Below are 23,684 nucleotides of genomic sequence, written 5' to 3'. Positions count from 1 at the left end.
TTTAGCACTCAATAAACGTTGGAGATGCTTGGGATAAACGTCTCACGCCAGATGGAAACAAAAGGAAAGCTGCAGCCTCTGGGAGATGCACGAAGATACCAGGCAGTGACAAGGCAATGGCGAGAAGAACAAAAAGGAAACACTAAACTCCATCGAGTTACACCATCTACTTGAGCCTGACTGCCTGAGGCAGGGCACATACCAAAGAGCAACTTCAACAACAACGCAATACAGCGTAAAAGGAAAACATTCATGTAATGTAACCGGAAGTTGACAACAGTTACAAACAGTCAGTAGGTCGTAAAAAATGTAAATAACATACATTGTTTGTGCCTGCCACTGAGGCCATCAGGTATACAAGCAAAATGTCTACAAATATTTCTCACACTATACAAATGGTACCAGCTTTCAACAGCTCCAGCTCAATCAACCTAATCATCCTCATCCTCATCCTATCCGATTATAACATTTCTCAAACTCTGGCTAGAGATTTCACTCGCCAAAATTTCCTGGTACCATAAAGAATATTAATTCCAAACTGTGATCATCTACAACCCCATAGTTCAACTTGTGCTTACACTGGAAAAATCCGAATCATCATCTAAGCGCTCTGCAAAATCAACCTAGTAGCTTCCCATTGGTGGCATCCCAAATGCTGGCATCGGACCAGGGCCCATCGGAGGCATGCCCATTCCACCCATCGGAGGCATGCCCATTCCACCCATCGGAGGTGGAGGACCGCCCATGCCTGGCATCGGCGGAGCGGGCAAAGCGAGAGGAAGCAGCTGGGCATACATGTTCTGCACAACAGAATGCGACGAGTCATGCCAAATGCCTCAGCACTAATGACTGATTACAGAAACAAAGAGGCGAGTGCACTTTTACTTTACCTGCTGAGCAACAAGATCTTTCTCCTCTTTCTCTTTCGCTCTTTCCTCATTTTGCGACTCAATTTTGTCCTTCACTAAATCATCAACCTTGCTGCTGTATTCGCGAATGAACTGCATTGGACGGCAGGGATGTTATTATAAAATGAACTGTGCATAAATAAGCATCAGTGCAGATATGGACAGAAATAAGGTACCTGCAACAGATATGGGAAAGCGAAGTCTATCATGTTGTTCATCCATGCAAGCTCAAGGGCAACATCCGGACGTATCAAGTCATAGCAAATGAAGAGGCAAGAAGCAAAGCATTCTTTCTTCCCCTGCATTACATAATTGCAGATCAAAGTTAACTAATCAGAAGTGCAATGCCAAGTAGACAAATAATAGGCTTTCTACTGTATTTTGAATTGGCATATCACTGCATCTCATATCATCAATCAATAGAACAGGTTTAAAACAAACCTGCTCAATGAAATAGACAAGCAAGTCCTCCGACAGTTCACGGTCACCAGACTGCGAGCATGTCTCCATGCAATCCTTGTACATGTTGTCTTTCTTTGATAGAGCAATGGACTGCTTCCATCTGCCAGCCTTCTTGTAAATGTAGGCAGCAATCCTCCTCATCTCAAGCAACTCATGCTTCTCAAGCTGCTCGAGAAATGAACTCATGAGTCATTAATTGAAAGCAAAAACAAGAAGCATTGCATAATTATCTGGTTCATTTTTACCTTCTGGGCCAGACCTATCTGGTCAAAGTTATCGTGCATGTCAACTGATTCACGGAGTCTCTCATAGTCTTCCTCTTCAACATAAAGCTCATTCAACGCTTCATTCACAGCAGAGACATTGTTACTCTGAACTGCAACCATATAAGGTTTCACAAGATGCAACTGTCCAGCCTGTCAAAGAGCAACAAGTCAGTTAGATTTTTGGGATGGAATTCAAAACAGAGCTTTCAAATGCATAAAGGAGATTAGGCCTTCATTCGGATACAAACCTTGCGCATTATGTCAACAACTCTGGTATGATCCAAACGAAGCGCAAGCACATTTAGCATATCATTGATGAGATCAGGGTGCTCTTGTAAATAGAAGTGAACTGCCTTGTAATATAGCTCAACATTTGCAACTTTAACACAAACATCCTTGAACTGCATATGATCCCATGCATCTGGAGAGTGGTTCATAATAGTGGTGGCAGCATTGTCAAATTCATCATACTGTATGTAGAGGTACGTAAGTTCTTTCCAGTGCTGCTGTTCATCACAAGCCCGGATAAGCTTAGGAATGTTGAGACGGGTGGAGAAAAGTTTGATGTGCTCCATAAGCTTCTCATAGCGGTATCTAGCATACAGAACTCCAAGCTCTGTGAAGATGCCCATGTGTGCACGTTCAAGTCCAAGACCACTCTCCATGAGAGCTATAAGTTCATTGAAGCATCCTCTATTTTGGTAGTATTCACTCACTTCTTCCAAGTCATCAACCTAAACAAAAGAATGTATGTCAGAAAGAAATAGAGCATAGAACCATTGTCATAGAAGGTTTCGCAGAGAGTACAACAACTATCAGTACCTGGACAATAATGTTGAGACCACATATTTGTGCAAGACGGAACTCCTCAGCGTCAACACAAGCAAAGCAGACCTCCTTCCATGTCTTAGCACTGTTAGCCTTGCGAGCAGCATCCACAGCACCTTGGAACTGCTTCAGCTTAACTAGGGTAACAGCCAGCTTAGCCCAGTTTGAGATGAACGCGTAGATGATCTTTGCAGCTTCATATAGTTCTTCATCATACAGACGGTCACCGACATTTTGAAGGTTGGCAACATTTGGCATAAGAATGAACTCTTCAATGTCACTGAGTCTGTCAATCTTAGCATATGCAAAGATGAGTTCTCCATCAACTTTGGGCTCCCGGGCCTTTTGCCTTACCATCAGAAGGTACTTCACTAAATCATTGTACACATTCGCTTCCTCAGCAGCATGGATGACATCAAGGAAATGTGCGGCATCATCTGCACGAATGAAGGACTCGATTGCTTCGCTGACTAGACCCTCACGTAACTGGGCCTTGGCAACCTGGCTCCAAACAGCATCTTCTTCAACGCGGAAAGCAAATTCTTCAGCCCTTTCTATGCTCCGGATGTTATCTAAGAGAACATTGACAGCCTGCACATTTAAGTTGAACTTCTTGAATATTGCAAAACCCTCCTCATACAGCTGTGCCTCAACAGCAACTTCTCCAACAGCAGGCCCATCAAAGTTGTCAAGTCTGTTAACATAGTCCATGACTCTGGATGGGTCTGCCTTGATGGCAGTCAAAATGAGCAGGTTCTGCAGATTGAAGTTTCCACTGAATGCGGAATTCTGAAGAACAATCTTTTCAAGAAGCTCGATCAATTCATGAGGGAGGTCAGCAGTCATGAAAGCCTTAACAGCAGCAGATACTTGTTCAGGGCTCTTGCTCTCAGGTAATGCGGTCGAAACCACCTGGTCAATGAGTTGCCTTCTGTATTCATTCTCAGGCTGAAGAACTTTATCCCATAGATCACCATCCATCCTCTCAACAACATATCTGGCATTTCAAATAACATGATGACATGTAAGCCACTACACGATGGGTATATAGGTTTCAAACAAACACAAGGCGCCACAACAAGAATACATACCTAGCTTGCAGCTTGAACAGTGAGTTTTTGTTAGTGACATTAATAAGTTCATCATCACACTGCCCACGTCTGTAAGCAACAACAGCAAGTGTAGGATCCCGCTTTTCACAGTATTTACCCACAACACGTGAGTCATAAAATGGGTTAGTAGTAAGGAAATGCTCAGGATTATTGTTGCTGTCGATGATGATTTTCCCAAGAGCATTGTGGACATGTACATCTTGGCTACCTTCACTCACTAAGTGCTCCAAGAACTGAGTGAGCAAACGTAGGCGGTTCCTGGTTCACATATCAAACAAATGAGAACAGGAAGGAGGGTGTGTATCATTTGACTGTGCAGATGGAGGAATACGAGAAACAAACCTCTTCTCACATTCATCAACCAGTGGCTCAACAGGAAGGAGGGAACGAACAGAGAGAATCAAACCCTTAATAAAATCTTCAGGACACTCATCATCAAGTAGTTGCCCCACTACCAAGGGAGCATTCCCAGGATTCACCTAGAAACAAGAGAAAAATAATTATTCTCATGCTCAACGTATTACGAGGAATGATGCCAAAAATAACACTTAGTTCAAAGAGGTGCATACTTTTTGCACATAGCCTTCGATATACCGAAGCATGTTGTTTGTGTACAGATAGTGAGTGAGATCTGGCACAAAACCAAAGCGGTCACAAACGTTAATCAGTGGACGGGCATCAGGTAGTTTTGCCTCCATCAAAAAGTTCTTCGTCTTCTCAGCATCATAGAAGTTAGACTCTCTAGTTACACGTTCAACTTCTTTGATCTGTCCAGTCCTGGCAGCTGCTTCTATGTATTTGAAATGGATATCTGGGTCCTCACTGTTGCATGCAAAGATACCAGGTATGTCGGATTTTGAGAAAGATGTTCAAATGTCAAACATCAGGATTACAGAGTAACTACCTGGAGCTCAGATAGGATCCCAAGAAAAAGTAAAGGCCCTCATAAGATTTGAATTGCTCAAATAGTTTTATGCAAGCGTCAACTCCTAACTGCTCGGAGTATTCTTTTGCAGCCTGCAGATGTGCCAAAGATTCACAATAATTAGAATCATTCAGAAAAAAGAGCTGCCAGTAGGGTGAGGGGATTGGTCGCAGGAAATTAAACAGGATTACCTGCACAACTATTTGAAGATTTCCCCTCAGATTGACTACTAGAAGGTCCTTCATGCACTCCAAGGCCCACTCCCTTGACAGGGTGCCAAAGAACTCAACGAGTGCCTGTGCAAGAAAGTTGTTAATGGACAATACAATATAAAAAAAACTTCAAACATAACTGGACGCTACAAACCTGTGGCTCAATGGCATGGGTATTGACCATGACACGCTTGATATCAGGTAACTCTGAGTAATGCTGCATCACAAAAATGTAGGATTAGTTAAAAAGATAGGCGAAGAGAAAAATCAGCTGCACCAATGCAGAGGTACTGACCTGGAGAGCTCGCAAGTACAAGCCAGCCTTTTCACACAGCTGAGCAATACGAGGGCGGTCGTAATGACTGAACATACCATTAGCAAGAATGGCATCAGCAACATTTGGATAAGTCACCAAGTTTATCTCCAAAACCTACAGTGCATTCAGAAAGAAGCTGCTGATTAACAAAGAATGTACACATCCAGGGGGCAACCATTCATATCCAAAGGGGGGAAACAATTGCTAACCTTGGTTTGAAGAAAAGCGTGCTCTGGCAAATTTGGTTTGAGAACATCCAACAAAAAAGCTGTTGCCTCCCGTATCATATTCCTCTGCAAACGGAAGAATATAAGCCAAGGCAGGCAACCAAATTACATAATACTAGAAAAGCCAAAAGTATGTTACTAGCCAACAAAACAGGTATATATGAATACAAAGGATACCTGAAGGAAAAGATCAGTTATAGTATTATAATCTACTGGACAACCTCCCTCCATTTGTGACATCATGAGAGCAAAGTTCACAGCTCCCTGGTTAATGCAAGACAGACAGCGAAGCAAGGACTCATAAGGTTAAAGAAGAACACAACCAAGTAACAAATGTCTAATAAATGCCCAATTTTGTTTAAGCATTCAGTTACCTGTGGATCTGTACGTAAAATGGTCTGGAGGAGGAACAGATAATCTGGAGTGTACCCAACCTGGAACCAAGTTGTAGGTCAATAATAAAATCCAATACTCAACTCAGATATAACAGGTAACAACTGAAAAGAAGACTTCAATAAACCAAGAAAAAACAAACCTGCTTTGAGTATATAAGAATCTTGTCAAACTCCCTCCTTTCAGCAAAAGCAGCAACAACTTTAGGGGTTGCCCTAGCCTTTATGTATATTTTTAGTGCCATATCATTATCCACAGTCTACATCAGAGGGTACAAATGATTAGTGAACAATCTAGGCACAAAATCCATGCAATAAAAACAGTACGACTCATGTCTTACCTTGACAAGATCTCCAAGTTCTTCACTGCACTCTAGTTTGTCTTCTGCCAACCAATTTTCCAGAAGGTTCTTTTTGTTCTGATTGACGACAAGTCGAGATAGCTCAAGAGACTCGAAGGCATTAAGCTTCCCTCGAGTTAGCAATGTACCAAAGTACTGCAACAGTGGGGGTGTTTGCCCAGCTTGCACAGGAACACTCTGCAAACATGCCAGCAGCAGCTCAGTTAAGCAAAGGAACTTACGCTGTAAGCTTTAATTCTATATGTGTAAATTGGTCCTGACAGAAGGAGAGCACATCAGATCAACTTAATGTAGTACTTTTTGGTCATATTATACTCAGAAGGAATGACCAGCAGCCACAGTTTCTCTCTTGCAGTACACGAGGCTCAACAACTTAAACAGACAAAGCCCCACGATCTTATCAACTTTCTAGAACAGTAGTCAGTTGATGTCAGACTAAATTATATTACTAACATAAACACTGACAATACGGTTATTGAAACAAGGCAGGAAACAGAGCGGCAAAGGTGGCACCAGAGAAAAAGAGGCACATGAACATAGATAGCTCCATCGGCAAAAGAATCAGAAACTGACCTGAAATTTTGCAACGGTCTCAGGTGTTCTCAGGAGCCCTTGAGGAGACTCTGCGGCCAGCTCAGCTGCTTCCTTGTATTTTGTTTGTGCAAACAGTTCCTGAAATCTTTGTACAACCTGCAAATACAAACTCAGAACATCAAGAAAACTCATGCAATATCTTGACACGCCAGATGAAGTGTGAAATGACACATCAAATGTAATGTGGAAATGTAAATTTAACTAAAAAATCTGTAACTTCAAACACTAGTATAGAGCACCAGTATTTGCATAAAGGCAAGAATGATGGTGCAATAGTTGTTTGCATAGATCTCTAAAGTACAACTTATGTGGAAAAGAGCTGATGCATATCAGCCTACTGTAAAGTATTTGCCTTTCTGTGTATGAATTAACAGTGAAGAAAGCTGTGCTAAGGAATGATCACGCAACATTTTGACAAGATACCCCATGCTTATAAACTAGGGAGAGTTCAGTGATACAGCAAGTAACAGTAGGTTATTAATCACTAGTCAGTCCAAAACCCGTATCCCCAAAAAAACAGCACAGATAACAGCCAAGAAAGTTCTGCTAGCATCCATATCAATAATAGAATAGAAGCAGTGGAGCTTACCAAGTTCTCTGCACCAGGAAGGTTGGCTCTCTTGGCAAGATTCACAGCTAGCTCAAGGTTGTTTAACTGAATGCCAAAAACTGTGTTAAAAGAATTTTCTAACATATGCATCAGGAAAAGAAAAGAAGTCCATAAGTGCTGATGTTCATACTTGACCACTGACAAAAGGCACAACAGTTGCATCGTTAACTGTGGCATGTAAAACCTGCCCTCTCCTGTTGATGGCATAAAATCCACCAGTTGAAGAAGATTCTGCTGTCAAGAATATAGGGTCCGGACTAATTCTATTTCTGTAAACTGCTGCGGCAGTTTCCAAGTCATATACAAATAAAAGGCCAAGCTTTGTAATTACATAGATAAGTCCATACTTTTGTGAAACCTGCAGCAAATATGAAATATAGACATTTTAGATCCACCGTATGATGTTCTAAAAGGTGCATAATTTTCCCGTAATATGCTCACCTGCATAGCTACAGGAAAATCATCCTGGAAATCAGGTGGGAAAAAGAGGTCGGCTTGTTTCTTAGAAAAGCCAGGTTTCCCTACAGCCAAACAATCAATAAGAACAACAGTGATAACAGTGGTTGCTTTCAAAGAAAAAGGAGGTCCTTAAGGAAAAAAAAATAGCAATGCCGGATGAGCGAATGAGGCAGTTTTGTACATGTTCACACTGCTGGAATTTTTAACGTGTTACTAAAAATGAATGAAAAACAGAATAAATTTGAGAATTTTTAATACGGACCTGGCTGGGCGCCCAGTTCAATAACATGTAACTTTGAAGTAATCTGTCCAGCATTAGTTGTCTTCGAGGCAAAACAAATAAGGGTTGATGGGTTCTCATTACCAACAACCTAGACAGGTAACATAAAGCAAAGGTTGGTAAATAATACTAGGAATGAAACAAGAATATATGGCTATAATCATCACAAAATAACTGGAAGGGTACCTTAAATGTTGCAAAAGATGCTGCATGGGCTTCAAGTGCCTGGCTACGCTGTTGGTCAACAGAAAAAAGTTGCATGTTCCCCTTCACCAGTTGTGGTCTCTGATTCCATGAAAAGGAGGGCATGCCAATATGAGAAACATATAACAAAGTAATATGTAGTTACTAATTACTACATGCAGAAACTGCTCTTTATTCAAAAGGAATGAGTTTTGCAGACACAATGTTTCAAACCATAAGAGGATTGGAACAAACAATAGCAGGAATGGGGTACCAGTACTGTTTGTCTATTAAAACTCGTTGACACGTTATCCGTCTATAATGATGTCACTAGCAACAAATTTATGTAATAGCATACCTCTGGGGCACCAGGTGCAATTCCAATAAGCACAAGCCACTTCTCCGCTGGGTCACATCGGTAGTTGATGATCTGATTGTTTGCTAAGTTTGCTGTCCTATCAAACATCTTGGTGGGCTCAGAATCACCTTCAATTGACCAGTGATAAACTGATGTTTGTGTTACTAAACCCACCAACTTGGGAGTGATCCATTTCCAAAACACAACCTGCAGTTCAAAAGAAATGGTACACAACGCATTACCTCAAGTGCATCTCAATGAGCATCTAGGAAAAAGAGAGAGAGAGATGCAACATCATTTTGGAAAGATTTCTGTACCTGCTCCGGCATCTGATGAGACTTTATCTTAGTCTTAGCCTCAATGTTAAATATTTGAAGGTGATCCTGTGTAGTCCCAGGTATTTGGGCTACAAAATTTAATAAATGTTTACTGTTAATACAAACCATACAGCAAGCAACTAAAATATTAGATGTCAACATCTGAGTCAGTCATTTGAACCTAAATGGCCACGCTTGGAATATTGCAATTGCTGTAGCAAGTATTTTATGCACGAAAAATGAATTGACTGAACAAAAATTCCCATTCAATCTTCAGCCAATTGGAACTAACTCAACAAACAGCAGCACTGCAAATTAAGCACTTTATTTAACAAAATATTTACTCAAAATAATTTTAAAAAGCCATGAGCAGAGTTGTTGATCCAACTTATAAACTATGTTGAACTAAGTAAGGGAATTTGAAGGTCACAGTGATAATTATATGAATTGCATATACAGCAGGCCAGAATCATAGCACCCCAGCAAGCATAACGTTAAACATGGCCTTGTTCATCCTACACGACTTGTACAAGATCAGGCAAAACAGCAAGGTAACGATGTAGGTAGTAATGATGCAGATTACACTAGATTGCTAGATCCCAAGCGAAGGCACTAGTGCAAATTCAGATGATACACTAAAGGAAGCTGAGATCGCTGCCCAAATCCCAGGAGGCGACTATTCAACAAGGACTTGACTAGGATGCGTGCATGTGGGCAGGCAGCTAGGGCATCATGAGATGAGATCCCGAAGGCAATGGGTAGATCTAGCGGTGGCGGTAGGTGGAGGAAGGAGGTGCAGACCTTTGAGGGCGAGGATTCTGGTGTTCGGGTTCATGAGCGCGGAGTCGGCGGTGATAGGGCGTCGGAGCGGCTGCATGGGCATGGCCATGTCGATGATGACGACGCTGTTCTGCGGCGAGGTCTCGCGGACGCAGATGTACTTCTCCGACTCCATGGTGACATGGGTGAAGGTGACGAACTGCGGGGCGATGCCCAGGCTGGTGAGCTGCAGGCAAGGTCATCATCCATTATCAGTGGTGTGGATCAGTGAAGCGGGGAGAGATCTGCAAGGAATGAAGGAAGAGAGAGGAGGATGGGTTGGTAGTTACCGTGAGGGCCTCGCGCATGGCGATGGGAGCGTTGGCCGCCGCCATGGCGACGGGCGGCGGTGCCGAGATCTCTCTGGAGTCGGGGGGGTAGGGGAGATGGTCGGATCTGATCTGAGCTTGTCCAAGACGGGACGGGAACCAGCGGGGCAACCACGAACCCAAAGGGAATTTAGCTTAGTGGCTGCCTCCCACTCCAATCCATGTGGTGCTCATCGCTTTTGCCCATTACACCTTCACAAATCCTCTATTTCCTCTCCTCTTCCTTCGCTGCTACCAAGGCGGCCTCGGAGTTTTCTTCATCATCAAGGTTAGATTTGGCACAACTAAATATGTATGCTTTCGACTCTCTAACATTAAGATGATGAATCACATCATACATTCTACCCATCTCACTTTTTTGAACACACGTAAAGGTATCTACAAGAGAAAATTATGCATCAATACTTTTCTTTAAGTTGTAGCACTGTCAGCACGCTGCTGTTGAGATAGTTATATTTTTAAAAAAAATAAGATTTGCTATCCATGTTTTTATATTTTAATTCAAAAAGCTAACTAAATAATTGGATTTTCCATACCACTGTTTTGTTTGATGCAAAGCAGTGGCGGATGAAGTCCAGACAAATCGCAGACCATCCCTCTTCCAATCTCTTAACAGAAGATGAGAAGAGTATTGCAACCGTAGAAGAGAATAACTAGACTCCTACAGCTGCACCATCGGAGCCCAGGCAGATGCACAGGGTAGCCGGGCCTTGGGTCCACCCCTATGCAAAAGCCTTAGTATTTTGTTGGTAAAGTTGGATTCTTAACTATTCTGTAACATGTTAGAGGTGTATTTGGAATACCTAACTTAATCAGGGTGAATTTGGAAAACTACAACAAGAAAAAACATGGCCACTAGTGGACTCAAACCAAAACTGCTCAGGCCAGCTGGGCTACTGAAGAACAAGAGCAGGCCTGATCTGGGCTGTAGCCCATGGATGAGAGAGACGAGTGTTGGGCTCGGCGGTAACACAGGAGTCACGTAGGGCCCAAGAATAAATTGAAGCCTTTTCATTTAAAGTTGCGAGAAGTTCTTAAAAAAAGCGTAGCACCTGTTGTTCTTGGGACAACCAAGATGTAGCTCCATGCACGTGACTTTCTTTTTCAGAAAAAAAAATATTATTTTACATGATGCTCCTCCTGTATACACGAAGCACTGCATATATACGAACCTTGCGCTGTGTGTAGAGTGGTAATGGATCATGTCCCTCGTACCTCATTCACAATCGAACTCTGCCCTATCTACTTTTAGTTCAAAATCATATAAGATTATGACACAGCCCTTATTGACCCGATCAGGACCCTTTACCACCCTTGTGTGTCATCTAACATGAAACAGGTTATATATATGACTAATTTCTGCATGGAAACTACAATAGTATATATATATTCTATGTGTAAGAGTGGTAATGGATCATGGCCGTATGCCTCGTTCACAATCCAACTTATCTCTATCTATTTTTTAGTTCAAAATCATATAAAATTATGCCCAGCCACCCATTAGGATCCTTTACCACCCGTGTGTGTCATCCAACAGGAAACAGGTTATATACATACATACATATATATAGCTAATTTCTACATGAAAACTACAATACACTGTATGTAGGGGTGGTAATGGCCCATGTCCCTCGTGCCTCATTCACAGTCCAACTCAGCTATATCTATTTTTAGTTCAAAATCATATAAAATTATGGCACAGCCACCCATCAGGGCCCTTTACCACCCCTGTGTGTCATCCAACAGGAAACAGGTTAAATATATGGCTAATTTCTGCCTGGAAACTACAGTAGTATATATATATATTCAGAAGGAAACTGTCTACAGGAGCGCCGCTGTTCGTTCATTGGCTAACTCACAACTCATTTACACTACAACTGAGCCATCTTACATGCCATTCCATCAGTGGTCAGCTCATCCACTTCCTTTTGGCTCTAACCTTTACTCAATCTACCCAAAAGGAAGAAAAAATGATGAATAACCATACATTTTCCTACGCCGCGGTAAAAAAAAAAAAGAACACCCAAGCCCCCTGCTAAAATTTTCACTGGCGAGGAAGGGGCAGGGACTCCAAGGGAGGAGGCGCAGCAGAACCAGAATGCCAGGATGATCTCGAAAGGATCCTGGTGTAGAGTATCTGGTTCCACACGTCCGGCACGCCGGGAAGGCACCAGTGGATGCAGTCCGCGAACTTCTCCGGGTCCGCCTTCTGCTTCGGCGTCAGCAGCTTACCTTGCCGGATGGAGTACAGAGACGTGTGGGCGTCCTTCCGGTAATCCGACATCCTTGTGATGTTGATCACCGTGACCGGGACCTTGTCCATGGAGCTGGCCACCTTCACCACCATGTCGAACATCCGCATGTCATGGTACAAGTCCAGAGGTTGGCTGTAGTTCTGGAACGGAAGCGTCTCCTTCACACATCTGATCCCCTCCGGGTTTCCCCAATTCTGTGGGCTGTTTTCGCAAACAAGAAAAAGGAAGCACGCGTTAGCAAAGATCGATGCGTGAAGAAAAGCCTGCTCGAAAACAATAGGAAACATGAAGCTAGTTTTATGCAGACATCATCTAACCACAATTGCTTTCATTTTGTTCCTTTTCTTTTTTACAGCTGGTACACGAGTACATCAGAATAAAATCAACCAACACTCCAAGAAATCAATATGATTCAGTGCCAAAGAAAAAAATGACTTGCAAACATTTAGTATTATAGGCACCGACACTGACTTTTGCAAAATGCTGGCTACACGGCACTTAAGGCTCACATGATGCCTACATTTTACTCTGCTCCAGAGATGTTCACTATTATAATAATAAGTTAGCTTTGTCTAACAATGCACGAGTTGAAACCTGATGATAAAGGCTGCCAACTAAATCTGTTTAAATAAGCCATTGATCCTGCATTAACGGAACTATGTTTTTTCAAACTTCACAAATACCACATTGATTAATATAACACCTGACTAGCCTCATTTTAGCTGACACCCACATGGGAGATGAAAGTATGTAACGGACGTGAAGAGTAGAAGATTCTAAGAGAGGCTACACATTCATCAAAATGGCTGGATTATTAAGTATCAACAAGAAAGAAATCGGTATGCGTATGTAACTTACTGCAGGTCACTACATAAAAATTGCGTTAATATTTAATTGGTGATGCCAGCATCGATGATAAGTCAATGGACACCTCTATTGATTTACTACTCTGACCACTACGTTTCACTTCCACCAAATGTATTATATATTTTCCTTTTCTTTTAGCCCAACTAGGAGGCAACATTCAAGTAGATATTCTCCTAGTAAAAGTAGAGTTCTGTAAGACTAAATTAAACTTTTCCAAGGTCACAAGTTGAACTTACAATGGCATGAACTGCCCAATAGTTTTACTAGGATAAGAAGCCCCTTCTTTCTCGAGCAGAACAGCAACTTTAATAGTCATTGCATGACATTACAAAATGACAAAAAATGAGCCTTGATCATGACATCACAAACATAATTTTAACAGGGGAGTTTTCTTTTTTCCTTTGTAATCATCCATATTCCATATATCTATCTTTTTTAACCTCTAAAACACACCAGCACATCACCACAAGTGGTCACAGAGTCGCAGTCTAAGTCTCCATCAGGAATCAGGACAAATAGAGAAGCCAATTCCGAAACAGTGGGGCTCCTTTTTTTTTCTGTCTAGATGTTTGTTTACATGTCAAATCCCAGTTTTCATGTTGCTTGTGATGCAAAAAATCGCACAGAAATCTCAGCTAACCCACACCACACCGCATGTGAAACAGTCCTCTTTTTGCTGTTGAACCAAACGGTGCCTTTTCCCTTCCTAATTGTGAGCCAGGCCCACATAGAAGTTTGTTGAGATCCTAACACGGTCTCCCCACCAACCCTACGTACTAATTTCATTGAACTTTAGTCTACCGATGCTTATGAACCTAAGATCCCATATATCTTGTGAATCACAAAACACCTGGAATACAGTGAGACGCTTATTAACTTAAGATTCCATCAGTCTTTAATTCTTCAAACACTCAAAATTCTCAGTATTAGTGCCAGTATATATCATGGATTCATGGTACCAAGTCTACAGCACCCTCCCTTTCTGATTGCATATACAAGGAATCCGAGAAATATCTACTTGTGAGTAGTGAAAGAAGTCATCTTGACATCCATGCAGAAATGTGGACTACAAGACCCATAAGCTAGGTCATCATTTTTCTTATGGGTCATGAACTAACCAAACAGCTGAATTCCATACATTGACCACAGAGTTTGGTAGAGTGGACAATGACGTTGTGCCCTGAAGACTAGAAAAGAGGAGCATTGCTTCTGTAGAAGGCAATTTTTGGGCTTAACAAACCACTTCAGTCAAGCCTACCTACTTGTGGAGTCCTATTCAACCGACAGTGGTCCACAAAGTTCAAGGTTGCATTGCAAATCACTCCTAAAGGAACTAATCAATGTCCACAATGGTACCAGGGAAAGGGGAGAAAAAGGAGGAATGCAGCTTTCGTTCACCTGATGTGAAGAGGAGAAATTGTCATGAAGAAGACGGATGTGCGGGCTGGATCAATGTTGTGATTGAGCCAATCAGACCACGTCTTGAACACCCGCCCATATGCCTCAATCCTGGGAACCTCGTCGTGCTGTGACCAGTACCTCGAATTTGGTCTCCTGCAAAAATTCAGCACCCTCAGAACACAATCCCAATGCTTGATTGAAGAAAGCTAGGCTTTTCCAGTTGAGAATCATATGGGCGTCAATCCAGCAGAAAGGAGTGACCAAGTGGATGGTGGAGACCAACCTGACTTTCATGTCAGCGGTGTTCATCCACCAGATGTAGGTGTTGAAGATGAGGTAGTCGACGTCCTTCCAGTACTTGGCGTGTCCCTCGATCCGGTCGGGCCTGATGATCCGGTGCTCGATGCTGTGGATCTTGGGGTTGTCGGAGTTGGACTCGACGAGGAAGGGCGCCCAGTAGAACTCGAGGGTGGCGCGGTACTCCTTGGCGTGGAAGATGGTGAGGGAGCCCCGCTTGACGATCTTCTTCCTGCCCTTGGAGAGAATGGGCTGGACGAGGCACACCAGCGACTCCCACTGGTTGCGGTTCAGCGAGTCCCCCACGAACATGAGCCGCCTCCCGCGCATGGCCTCCATGAATCTCCGAGCGTCGAACCTGCAATCGATTCCCAAATCATAGTACTTGTTACTTGTAGTAGTGAATCGGCAAGCAAAGATGCAATCTTTGTGCAATTACTAGTCAAGGAGGATGCGAGCAGCTCGCAATCAGTTGATTAAAAGTGCAGCAGATCTGGATCCGAGCAGAGATGGAAAATGAAGGGAAGCGAAGGCGTACGCTGGGAGGGAGCAGTCGTTGGGCTGCCATTTCCAGTACTGCCATGTATCGTCGGGCCTGCCGTTGGCGAGGCAGGTGACCTGCTTGGTGAGGAAGGTGCAGTCCTTCTCCCTGTAGGCCGGGGTGGAGACGTTGTCGAAGAGCCAGCGGCCGGCGGAGAGGTCGCAGGTGGGCGGGGGGAGCACCAGCGGGGGAAGACCCGAGACGTTGTACAGGTCGGCATCGGGGTAGAGGTAGTCGTCGATGGAGAGCTCAGCGATGGTGCGGACGTCCTCGCCGTACATGAAGAGGGCGAGGAGGAAGAAGGCGACGACGAGGGTGGTGACGGGGGAGCGGCGCGCCGCGGCGAGGAGGGAGCGCCCCGTGGAGGGGAGGGAGTCGAGGAGGCCCGCGGGCCGGGGGGGCAGCTTGGGGGTAGTAGGAAGCGGGGGATCGGTGGGGGCGCCAGTGGCGGTGGGCGGCGATGGCTTGGCCATGCCGGCCGGAGCTGGTTGGTGCTGCGGGGACGACGCCGACGCCCCAAGGATGGAAGGCGGCAGCAACAAAGCCCAGCCCGATTCCGCGGCTTGAGATTTTTGTAGGCTTGCTTGCTTGGGCCGGTGTCGGTGTCGGCGTCGGCTGTGGTGGCGGCGTGTCGGCCCCACTGTACTAGTCACTCACTGCGCCGCGCGTGCTACAGTAATATTTCCAAGTCATCCAAAATGTGCGGATGCAAGAAGGATCGGTGATTACAGGCCTATCAGCTTATCTAGCAGTGTTGCAAAAATCATGTCAAAATTGCTTGCAAACAGACTATCTAAAGTACTGAGCCAACTTGTCTCGAGAAATCAAAGTGCCTTCATTGAAAGAAGTATCCATCATAGTCGTTAGGTTTACCAAATCTAATCCAATCTAAGCTTGTGCCTCCCTTTCCTTCCTCTTCTCCCTCCTTTCTCTCTTTTCCTTCTCCCTCCTCCTCTTCATCAATGACTAAAATTTGTAGGAGACTCCATGAATTTCATGGGGTAGGGGGGCTCCAGCCCCCATACTGGATCTGCCTCGGATGTTAATGGAGAGCTGTTGTTAACCATATGTAGCGGCGAGACAACCAGCAGGCTAGCGGCGATGAGAGTGACCTAAAAATCAAAGTGGTTAGTAGTGCTAGAGACTAAAGGAGGAGGCAATGCGAGGAATTGAGTGACATCTCGAGCAAATGGTAGGATACATGTAGAGATTGAAGATGATCTTTCCAACATTCAATCTCGTCCGACAGTCAAGGTATGCGACAGACAAACTATACTACAATGTGCATTTTAGGACATTTGAAGGCTGCAAAAGTATAAGAAAAAGGATGGCACAACTAATGCTCCCTCCATTCCTTGATATAAGTCATATAGATTTCTAAAGAAAATTCCAAAATATAGATACGTTTAGTTAAATTGTGGGGTTTGTTACGATATGTTAGGAAGCAATATGATCGGGGGAGAGAAGATGTCCTGAGTTCCTTTTTTTCCTCGGTCTCACGTCCTTCCCCAAGGGCCATTCACGTAAAAAACAACGCTTTTTTTCCTTCCAGACCGTGCGTTAATATTAATGCTAAAAATTATACAGCTTATATTAAGGAACGGAGGGAGTATATCATAGTACAACAATTGCGCTGTATCCAGTACACATGTAATGACACACATACATAAGAAATTGCATAGTCAATGTAAAAAGGCTAAGGGGAAAAGGCCATGCACAAAATAAGAGGTCTATGGAAGTGGGTCTGGTTGTGTCCCCTTGTTACCAGGCCTATTTTTATTTTCTCTCTTTTTTTCAAAAGAAGCTGGTTCGATAAATGTGGAGCGAAAGCCAAGCAAATTTGTGAAAAGTTCATGGAAGAGGCATGAAGGATACGGTGTATCAATTCAAACAGCAAGGAATACGTTAATTACAGCTTGTTTTTGCATAAACTGGTTGGGCTTGCTTCAAACGGTTGAGTTGGTGTGTTGAAGCTTTAGAGCTTTTCAGAGCGGTTGGCGCAAGTGAAATGACCAACCACTCCTAATTTCGGTTGCCTTTGCCTGCTCTCAATTTTCACAAGAACCAAACTTTATCGTCTACTAGCTTAGTCCTTTTTTCTTTTGGCAAGGGCACATGAAGCTCAAGTTAGGAGTAGATGGGACAAAGATTTTGACCTCTCATCAAACATACTAGCATGATACGTCGAGTGGATTGACGGAGCCATGGAGCTAGGAGCAGCAGCAGGTGGTGCTGGTGCCATACATGTAAATCTTTTTCTTTTCTTTTCTTTTCTTTCCTTTTTATTAAAAAAAGAGAATAAACATGCATGCTTGGATATTTGGTGATACATACCGAGTATATATATTTGTATTGTCGTTTGTAGAGTTGGTTGTCATGTAATAATATTTGCTTCTAGCTTTTGGGGCCACCGGCCCAGTTTGGTTCTCTCTATCTTTTTTTTTTACTTACATTATTCCCCTTCTTTTCCTAGCTAGCTAATCTGCTCCCAAATAATGTTTCAGGAAAATGGTGGGATTTAATAACTTGACACCCATATCTCACTATACAAGTGCCAATATTTCTCCTATAATTCTTACGGCTTTTGGTGTTTGGGCCTGCCAGTAAGGATCATAGTTGCTTATTTTGGTTCAGTCCATGATCAAGAATACAGCCCACCTGTGTATGATGGAGGTAGTAGGAGCATACTACTTGAATGGAGGACTACCTGCTCCCTCACTACTTTGTTGGGTGTTTTTTATTTTTTTAAACGAACCCGATTTACATTAAAAAGAAAAAAAAATCTAGATTGGGCAAACAACAAAGGAATAATAACGGTCGATTGGATTGGGACATCAACCCACACCATACCACACCAATGCACAACTCAAACTCAACTCAAGCACACAACATCTGCCGGTTGGATTGGGACATCAACTGGGTCTCTCTCAACTATGCCCAGTCAGATTGGGACATCGACACAAGCCTCAACAAAGACTCCGCTCGGTCAGATTGGGACATCGACCCGAGCCTCCACGAACTCTGTCTAGTCGGATTGGGACGTCGACACAAACCACCACACAACCAACGCCACGGATGGTTTTTTTATAAGGAAAGAGAAAGAAAGCACCCTCTCGGGAGCCACCATCACCGAAGCAAACCGCCTTGCCGGAAGTGCCTAACATCACCTTCGAGAAGGTCGAGACGTCGTCGATACCCACCCAAACTGGGTTGGGTTTTCACCCGCCTTATTCGACAGGGAAGCCAGACAGGAGCCAAGACCCACACAAGAGTTGCTTGACGTCATCTTCAGGAAGGATATGATACCACTGGCGCCATCATCGTCGTCCCAACGCGAACAGGTGCGGCGCATGGCATGCCGCAATCCCCGACACGTTGAGGCCCCGGGGAAGTAGATCCGACGGCCTAGGGTACGGATCCGGCGATCAAGGGTGCGGATCCGGTCGCGGCCAGCCAGCGACCGCCGCCTCCGCCATGGTCGCCACCAAGAAGAGCGTGAGGGGGAGGAAAGGAGAGGAGGAGGATGGTGGAGCCCTGCCGTTGCCTTCCTTGCAGCCGCTCGGGCGACGGCGAGGAGGGGAGGGAGGAGCGACACATTTTGATTATGAACCTTGCAGCCGCTCGGGCGACGGCGAGGAGGGGAGGGAGGAGCGACACATTTTGATTATAAAATAAACGTACATCGGAGTGCGTGAAAATAAAGCCGTACACAGTTAATCAACTGTGGACAGGTTTTGTAGCTAGTACTGCGTAGGGCTGCGGCATATGCGTGCACGTTTTGATTTACTTGTTCCATCCTTTTTGTAAAACCGCGTCGGCGTTGAATAGCATCATCTCTAGTCACCATCCATTGCCGTGCCTTGCCTTGCATTGCCTGCCTGATGCCAACGCCTAGCATGCTAGATGGCTTGGCCAGCCAGGCTTGTGGGCCTGCTGCTATAGTAGCTGCTGCTGCTGGATCGATCACCTCTCTGATGCCGGCCGCCCGGTTTCTTCTCCCCTCCCGTCTGCCCTCCTCCCTCCTACCGTCCTGTCCTTGCTTCCTGGTTCAAATCCCAGCACCAATCCATCTCCACCTCCGGTCCGTCCCCGGCCGCGCCGGATCAATAATGCAGCAGCAGCAGCAGACCACTACGCAGATCCAGATGACGCTGCCGCCGCAGCAGATGAGTAAGAGAGCGGCGATGAGGGCGGAGGCGGCGGCCAAGGCCGCCGAGGACGACGGCAGCCGCTTCTTCGACGCCGGCAAGCCCCCGCCGTTCCGCATCGGCGACGTCCGCGCGGCGGTGCCGGCGCACTGCTGGCGCAAGAGCACCCCGCGCTCGCTCTCGTACGTGGCGCGGGACGTGGCGGTGGTGGCGGGGCTGGCGGCGGCGGCGGCGGCGCTCGACGGCTGGTGGGCGGTGTGGCCGATCTACTGGGCGGCGCAGGGGACCATGTTCTGGGCGCTCTTCGTCCTGGGGCACGACTGCGGCCACGGGAGCTTCTCCGACAGCGCCGCCCTCAACAGCGCCGTGGGGCATCTCCTCCACTCCTTCATCCTCGTCCCCTACCATGGATGGTAATAACCTGCTGATCGATTCTTCAGTTCTTCCTGTTCGATTTGATGGCGGCTGCATCCATCCATGCATGTTGATTTCAACAATGAATCCCCACACATTCATACACGGATGCACCGCATGCCCTTCCATACCCATTTGGAGAAGGAAGGAAGGAAGGAATCAAAACATGCATGCGCATCGATGCAATCTGCAGAATCAGGCCGAGATTTTTCAATAAAGTAAAGAAGGAAAAGGAGAGCACACATGCTTGCATGCATCTTGCTCTTTTTTCAAGAGATTCCATCTGTGTCAGAGATATTTTGGATGGATGGTCGGGCATAAAACTACTACTCTCCACGCCCATGTATCCATACAAAACTCGGTGTTTATGTCAGTCACCCTCTTATATATCACTACTTCATTTGAAAATGTTGAATATATTATAATTACACAGACAGAGAATCTCTGTTACCTGATGCATGTATGTAAAGCAGCAGATGCAGAATTAGTATCCACTTGACAACAATTTGCATTTGTCGTTACTAGCTAGCTAGCCTGTGATTATATACTATATAATTAGTAACATAATACTGCAAGCAAATTTTGTACATGATGGGCATGCATATATATATGCAGGAGGATCAGCCACAGAACGCACCATCAGAACCATGGCCACATCCACAGAGACGAGTCATGGCACCCGGTCAGTCGTCCACATCCTCCTTTACTTTGTTTTCTTACCGCTAATCAGAAACACAAAATCAGCAAAATTTTTTACGTTATATATATGGTTGCATATAATTTTTCAATTAACATTATATTTATTATGCCACCGGATCCAATGACCGTCGAGTAGTAGGCGGTGGTAGCAATCGCCCGACCATGCACGGCAGCTGCTGCATGCCTCAGATGTTGAATCACATGAACAACGTAAATATAGTAGCATTGGCAAATATAGTAATTAATCTACCATATAATTATTAAGTTATTATTAGTCGGTCCTTGTGTCTGGACGTGCGTGGTCCTTTGCATTGCTTTTTTGGGATTTTCAGACTGCAGATCTAGGCACATGGCACTGCAGGTTTCCCTAGCTCACCTTTTACTAATCTCAACATGCTAAAGCTTATTAGCAGGAAGAGATCAATTGATCGATGTGGTCCATGCATCTGCTGCCTGCTGGTAGATTAGATCTCATCACGACATCATTAGCAGGAAAGAGATCGATGGGATTCCCACCTTCAAAATAAGCTGTGTATTTGATGCCATTTGTCGTCTGTTACCACCACATACAGCTAGCTTACTTCTTGTCTTGTTGGATCCATATTTGCCCGGCATCTTCAAAATAAAGTCTCCATTGCAGAATATATAATCGATCATCAAGATAAGCTAAATTGCTACTTAATTTATATATTGTTTTATTCATGCTTTCTGCCTGATACGTACAATTAATGGATCGGAATATATTTGAGTTGAATTGATGCTAATTAATGTTACTGCAACAACTGACCATATATGTATATATTTCATTTGGAGTGAGCAGATGACGGAGAAGCTGTACCGGCAGCTGGAACCACGCACCAAGAAGCTACGGTTCACCGTCCCATTCCCGCTGCTCGCGTTCCCCGTCTACCTCGTATGTTCTGAATACAATGCTGCGGTCTAGCTCAATCTTGCTTCATGCTCACAGTATGATGGATGCTGACCTGCAATGCATGCTGTGCAGTGGTACAGGAGCCCCGGCAAGAATGGATCGCACTTTCTTCCCAGCAGCAACCTGTTCAGCCCCAAGGAGCGCGGCGACGTCATCCTCTCAACCACCTGCTGGTGCATCATGCTCGCCTCGCTGCTCGCCATGGCCTGCACCTTCGGCCCGATCCAGGTGCTCAAGATATACGGCGTCCCATACCTTGTAAGTGTGTAGTACACCCAGCTAGTTATTGTCAACAACTTGTGTGTTTTGCTTTCCTAGCTAGTATTTAGTACTTGGTTGAATCGATCAGGCCGGCAAGCAACTCAAACTGTACCAAAATGGATGCATCACGCAGGTGTTTGTGATGTGGCTTGACCTGGTGACCTACTTGCACCACCACGGCAGCCATGACCTCCCCTGGTACCGCGGCGAGGAGTGGAGCTACCTGCGTGGCGGACTCACCACGGTGGACCGGGACTACGGCTGGATCAACAACATCCACCACGACATCGGCACCCATGTCATCCACCACCTCTTCCCCCAGATCCCGCACTACCACCTCGTTGAAGCTGTAAGAGCCTGCCTTCTTCTGCCCATCGATCTCCAATGCTCTTCTTCTTCTTGTGCTTGCATATAAAAACTGAAATTTTGAAAACGAGCAGACCAAGGCAGCAAGGCCGGTGCTGGGCAGATACTACAGGGAGCCACAGAAGTCGGGGCCGCTGCCACTTCACCTCTTTGGTGTGCTCCTCAGAAGTCTCAGAGTGGATCACTTCGTGAGCGACCATGGGGATGTCGTCTACTACCAGACTGACCACACCTTGAACACTGCAGCAGCTCATGGCAGCTGGGCCACTGAAAACCATAAGCAAAAGTGATTCATATTATTCTGAAGCCTCAACAAGAGTTACCATACTACTATTCAGAAGTTGATCCATTCGTTACGGGATTGGATTTGAAGAATGATAGTAGATGATAGCATAGAAAGTCAAATAATAATTCAAGCAGAAAGCAAGGGATAATCCTCGATGATGTAATTGAAGCATGCATATGCATTCGTTGGTTGATTGGGCTCATGAAATCGATTATATTTACCCACTAGAGTAGCTAAGCATTGCTATACAATGTAATCGTGGTTTGTACAAACTACTAGATGTTGAGGTAAAGATGAGAATCTGTATTGATGACTGCCTCTCAGAAAACATTAGTCTGTATGACACAAGTAATAATATTACATGCCACCTGATTGATTCATATAGAGTTGTTGACTAGGCAGTGGCACAGCAGTACAGCAACATTTTTACAGCAGCCTATCTGTGCTCAGATCAACTGCTGATTAGATTAGATCAGATTACAGCAACCCGGCCCAAGACATGGACATCAACTAGACTGCTTTGCTGCTTATTCCATCAGCGGCCACCAAATAATGATAATATGATGCTATATACTATCAATACCGCCACTATACTACTAGTAATAAGTATATACCGTGACGGTAGCTAACCAATATATACTTACAGCTACCAATACTTACACGTCATCATGATCATCAATCCAGGAAAATTCTTGAGGGAAGCAGACCTCCAAAACCTTCATCTTTCAGAAGCTCATCCTCGCACGCCACCAGCCTCAGAGTAAACGCGCTCACGTTCTTACACTTGACCTTCAGCTGCTCAAGGCTCCTCACAAACACCTGCTCCACCCATGTCCGCACGGGCCTCTTCTCCGAATCTGATGCACATGCTGCTCCCACTATTTGCACCATAGCCCCAACATCTATCTCCAACCTGCACCGAGAGCCCACAACATTGCTCATCCGGTTGCTAAACTCCTGCAGCAATTCCTCGCAGAGTTTGCCAAAATCAACCGGCTTGAAATTGATTGACTCGTCGACTGAACGCAACAGGTTGTCAATAGATCCATCTGGATCGCCAGACGAGTTCTCGTGGCTGCTGCTGCTGCCGTCATCGCCATCATGGGTTTCGGCCTCGTCGACAGGAAGGTTCAAGTCAAATGGAACGCTTGATGTTCTATGCAGACGCTTTGAAGTGCTCGATGGTTCTTCTACCTTTTCTACACCATCAGATATGTTGAGCTTCCTCTTACTGAAGGAACTGGAGTACAAAAATGCTT

General features: G+C 44.8%; 4 protein-coding genes across 5 annotated transcripts in view; 1 reads left to right on the top strand and 3 right to left on the bottom strand.

The window, feature by feature from the left end:
• Window positions 1-229: 229 nt before the first annotated feature.
• LOC101777651 (clathrin heavy chain 1) lies at window positions 230-10,081 on the bottom strand. Of its 2 annotated transcripts, XM_004977589.4 has the most exons (29): window positions 9,921-10,081; window positions 9,613-9,817; window positions 8,812-8,900; window positions 8,495-8,701; window positions 8,140-8,238; window positions 7,936-8,044; window positions 7,656-7,735; window positions 7,345-7,572; window positions 7,194-7,259; window positions 6,584-6,700; window positions 5,990-6,187; window positions 5,792-5,908; window positions 5,631-5,690; window positions 5,434-5,520; window positions 5,239-5,322; window positions 5,009-5,143; window positions 4,868-4,930; window positions 4,693-4,797; window positions 4,481-4,593; window positions 4,146-4,398; window positions 3,919-4,055; window positions 3,556-3,834; window positions 2,459-3,461; window positions 1,885-2,370; window positions 1,616-1,786; window positions 1,350-1,535; window positions 1,085-1,207; window positions 891-1,001; window positions 230-800 (listed from the first exon to the last, which is right to left on the bottom strand). In XM_004977589.4, the coding sequence occupies exons 1-29, from the start codon at window positions 9,963-9,965 to the stop codon at window positions 624-626; spliced, it is 5,133 nt and encodes a 1,710-aa protein (XP_004977646.1). In that variant the 5' UTR covers window positions 9,966-10,081; the 3' UTR covers window positions 230-623. The 2 variants fall into 2 exon arrangements, with proteins under 2 accessions (XP_004977646.1, XP_004977645.1); XM_004977588.4 differs by having other exon boundaries at window positions 4,481-4,797.
• A 1,637-nt stretch (window positions 10,082-11,718) lies between these two features.
• Window positions 11,719-15,864, bottom strand: LOC101777232 (protein trichome birefringence-like 28). The gene is made up of 4 exons (XM_004977587.3): window positions 15,318-15,864; window positions 14,766-15,137; window positions 14,480-14,635; window positions 11,719-12,415 (listed from the first exon to the last, which is right to left on the bottom strand). Exons 1-4 carry the CDS (start codon window positions 15,791-15,793, stop codon window positions 12,004-12,006), a joined length of 1,416 nt encoding a protein of 471 aa, XP_004977644.1. The 5' UTR covers window positions 15,794-15,864; the 3' UTR covers window positions 11,719-12,003.
• Window positions 15,865-19,292: 3,428 nt separating this feature from the next.
• Window positions 19,293-22,755, top strand: LOC101776425 (fatty acid desaturase DES3). Its single transcript, XM_004977585.3, has 6 exons — window positions 19,293-19,881; window positions 20,498-20,564; window positions 21,402-21,494; window positions 21,585-21,770; window positions 21,907-22,122; window positions 22,214-22,755. The coding sequence occupies exons 1-6, from the start codon at window positions 19,295-19,297 to the stop codon at window positions 22,427-22,429; spliced, it is 1,365 nt and encodes a 454-aa protein (XP_004977642.2). The 5' UTR covers window positions 19,293-19,294; the 3' UTR covers window positions 22,430-22,755.
• LOC101776824 (protein DWARF 53) overlaps window positions 22,728-23,684 on the bottom strand; it is a 5,671-nt gene continuing 4,714 nt past the window's right edge. Inside the window, exon 5 of the mRNA XM_014805549.2 lies at window positions 22,728-23,684. This exon is cut by the window's right edge and continues 32 nt beyond it. Within this exon, the coding sequence (XP_014661035.1) occupies window positions 23,101-23,684 (584 nt within the window). The 3' untranslated portion in view covers window positions 22,728-23,100.

This window comes from Setaria italica, chromosome VII, assembly GCF_000263155.2.
Source record: "Setaria italica strain Yugu1 chromosome VII, Setaria_italica_v2.0, whole genome shotgun sequence".
Classification (NCBI taxonomy): Eukaryota; Viridiplantae; Streptophyta; class Magnoliopsida; order Poales; family Poaceae; genus Setaria; species Setaria italica.
This window is presented reverse-complemented; position numbering and strand designations above follow the sequence as displayed.

Bases quoted from the DNA above. Each gene is read 5' to 3' on its own strand.
- LOC101777651 (XM_004977588.4), bottom strand. From the start codon at position 9,965: ATGGCGGCGGCCAACGCTCCCATCGCCATGCGCGAGGCCCTCACG. The intron at 6,701-7,193 runs GTAAGCTCCACT...TTGTATTTGCAG, and splicing joins TTCCTGGTGCAGAGAACTTG to GTTGTACAAAGATTTCAGGA. The intron at 5,144-5,238 runs GTTAGCAATTGT...AATGCACTGTAG, and splicing joins ACGCTTTTCTTCAAACCAAG to GTTTTGGAGATAAACTTGGT.
- LOC101776425 (XM_004977585.3), top strand. From the start codon at position 19,295: ATGCCGGCCGCCCGGTTTCTTCTCCCCTCCCGTCTGCCCTCCTCCCTC. The intron at 19,882-20,497 runs GTAATAACCTGC...ATATATATGCAG, and splicing joins CTCGTCCCCTACCATGGATG to GAGGATCAGCCACAGAACGC. The intron at 20,565-21,401 runs GTCAGTCGTCCA...TGGAGTGAGCAG, and splicing joins GAGACGAGTCATGGCACCCG to ATGACGGAGAAGCTGTACCG.
- LOC101777232 (XM_004977587.3), bottom strand. From the start codon at position 15,793: ATGGCCAAGCCATCGCCGCCCACCGCCACTGGCGCCCCCACCGATCCC. The intron at 14,636-14,765 runs GTTGGTCTCCAC...GAATTTTTGCAG, and splicing joins ACCGCTGACATGAAAGTCAG to GAGACCAAATTCGAGGTACT. The intron at 12,416-14,479 runs GTGAACGAAAGC...TTGCGAAAACAG, and splicing joins ATTTCTCCTCTTCACATCAG to CCCACAGAATTGGGGAAACC.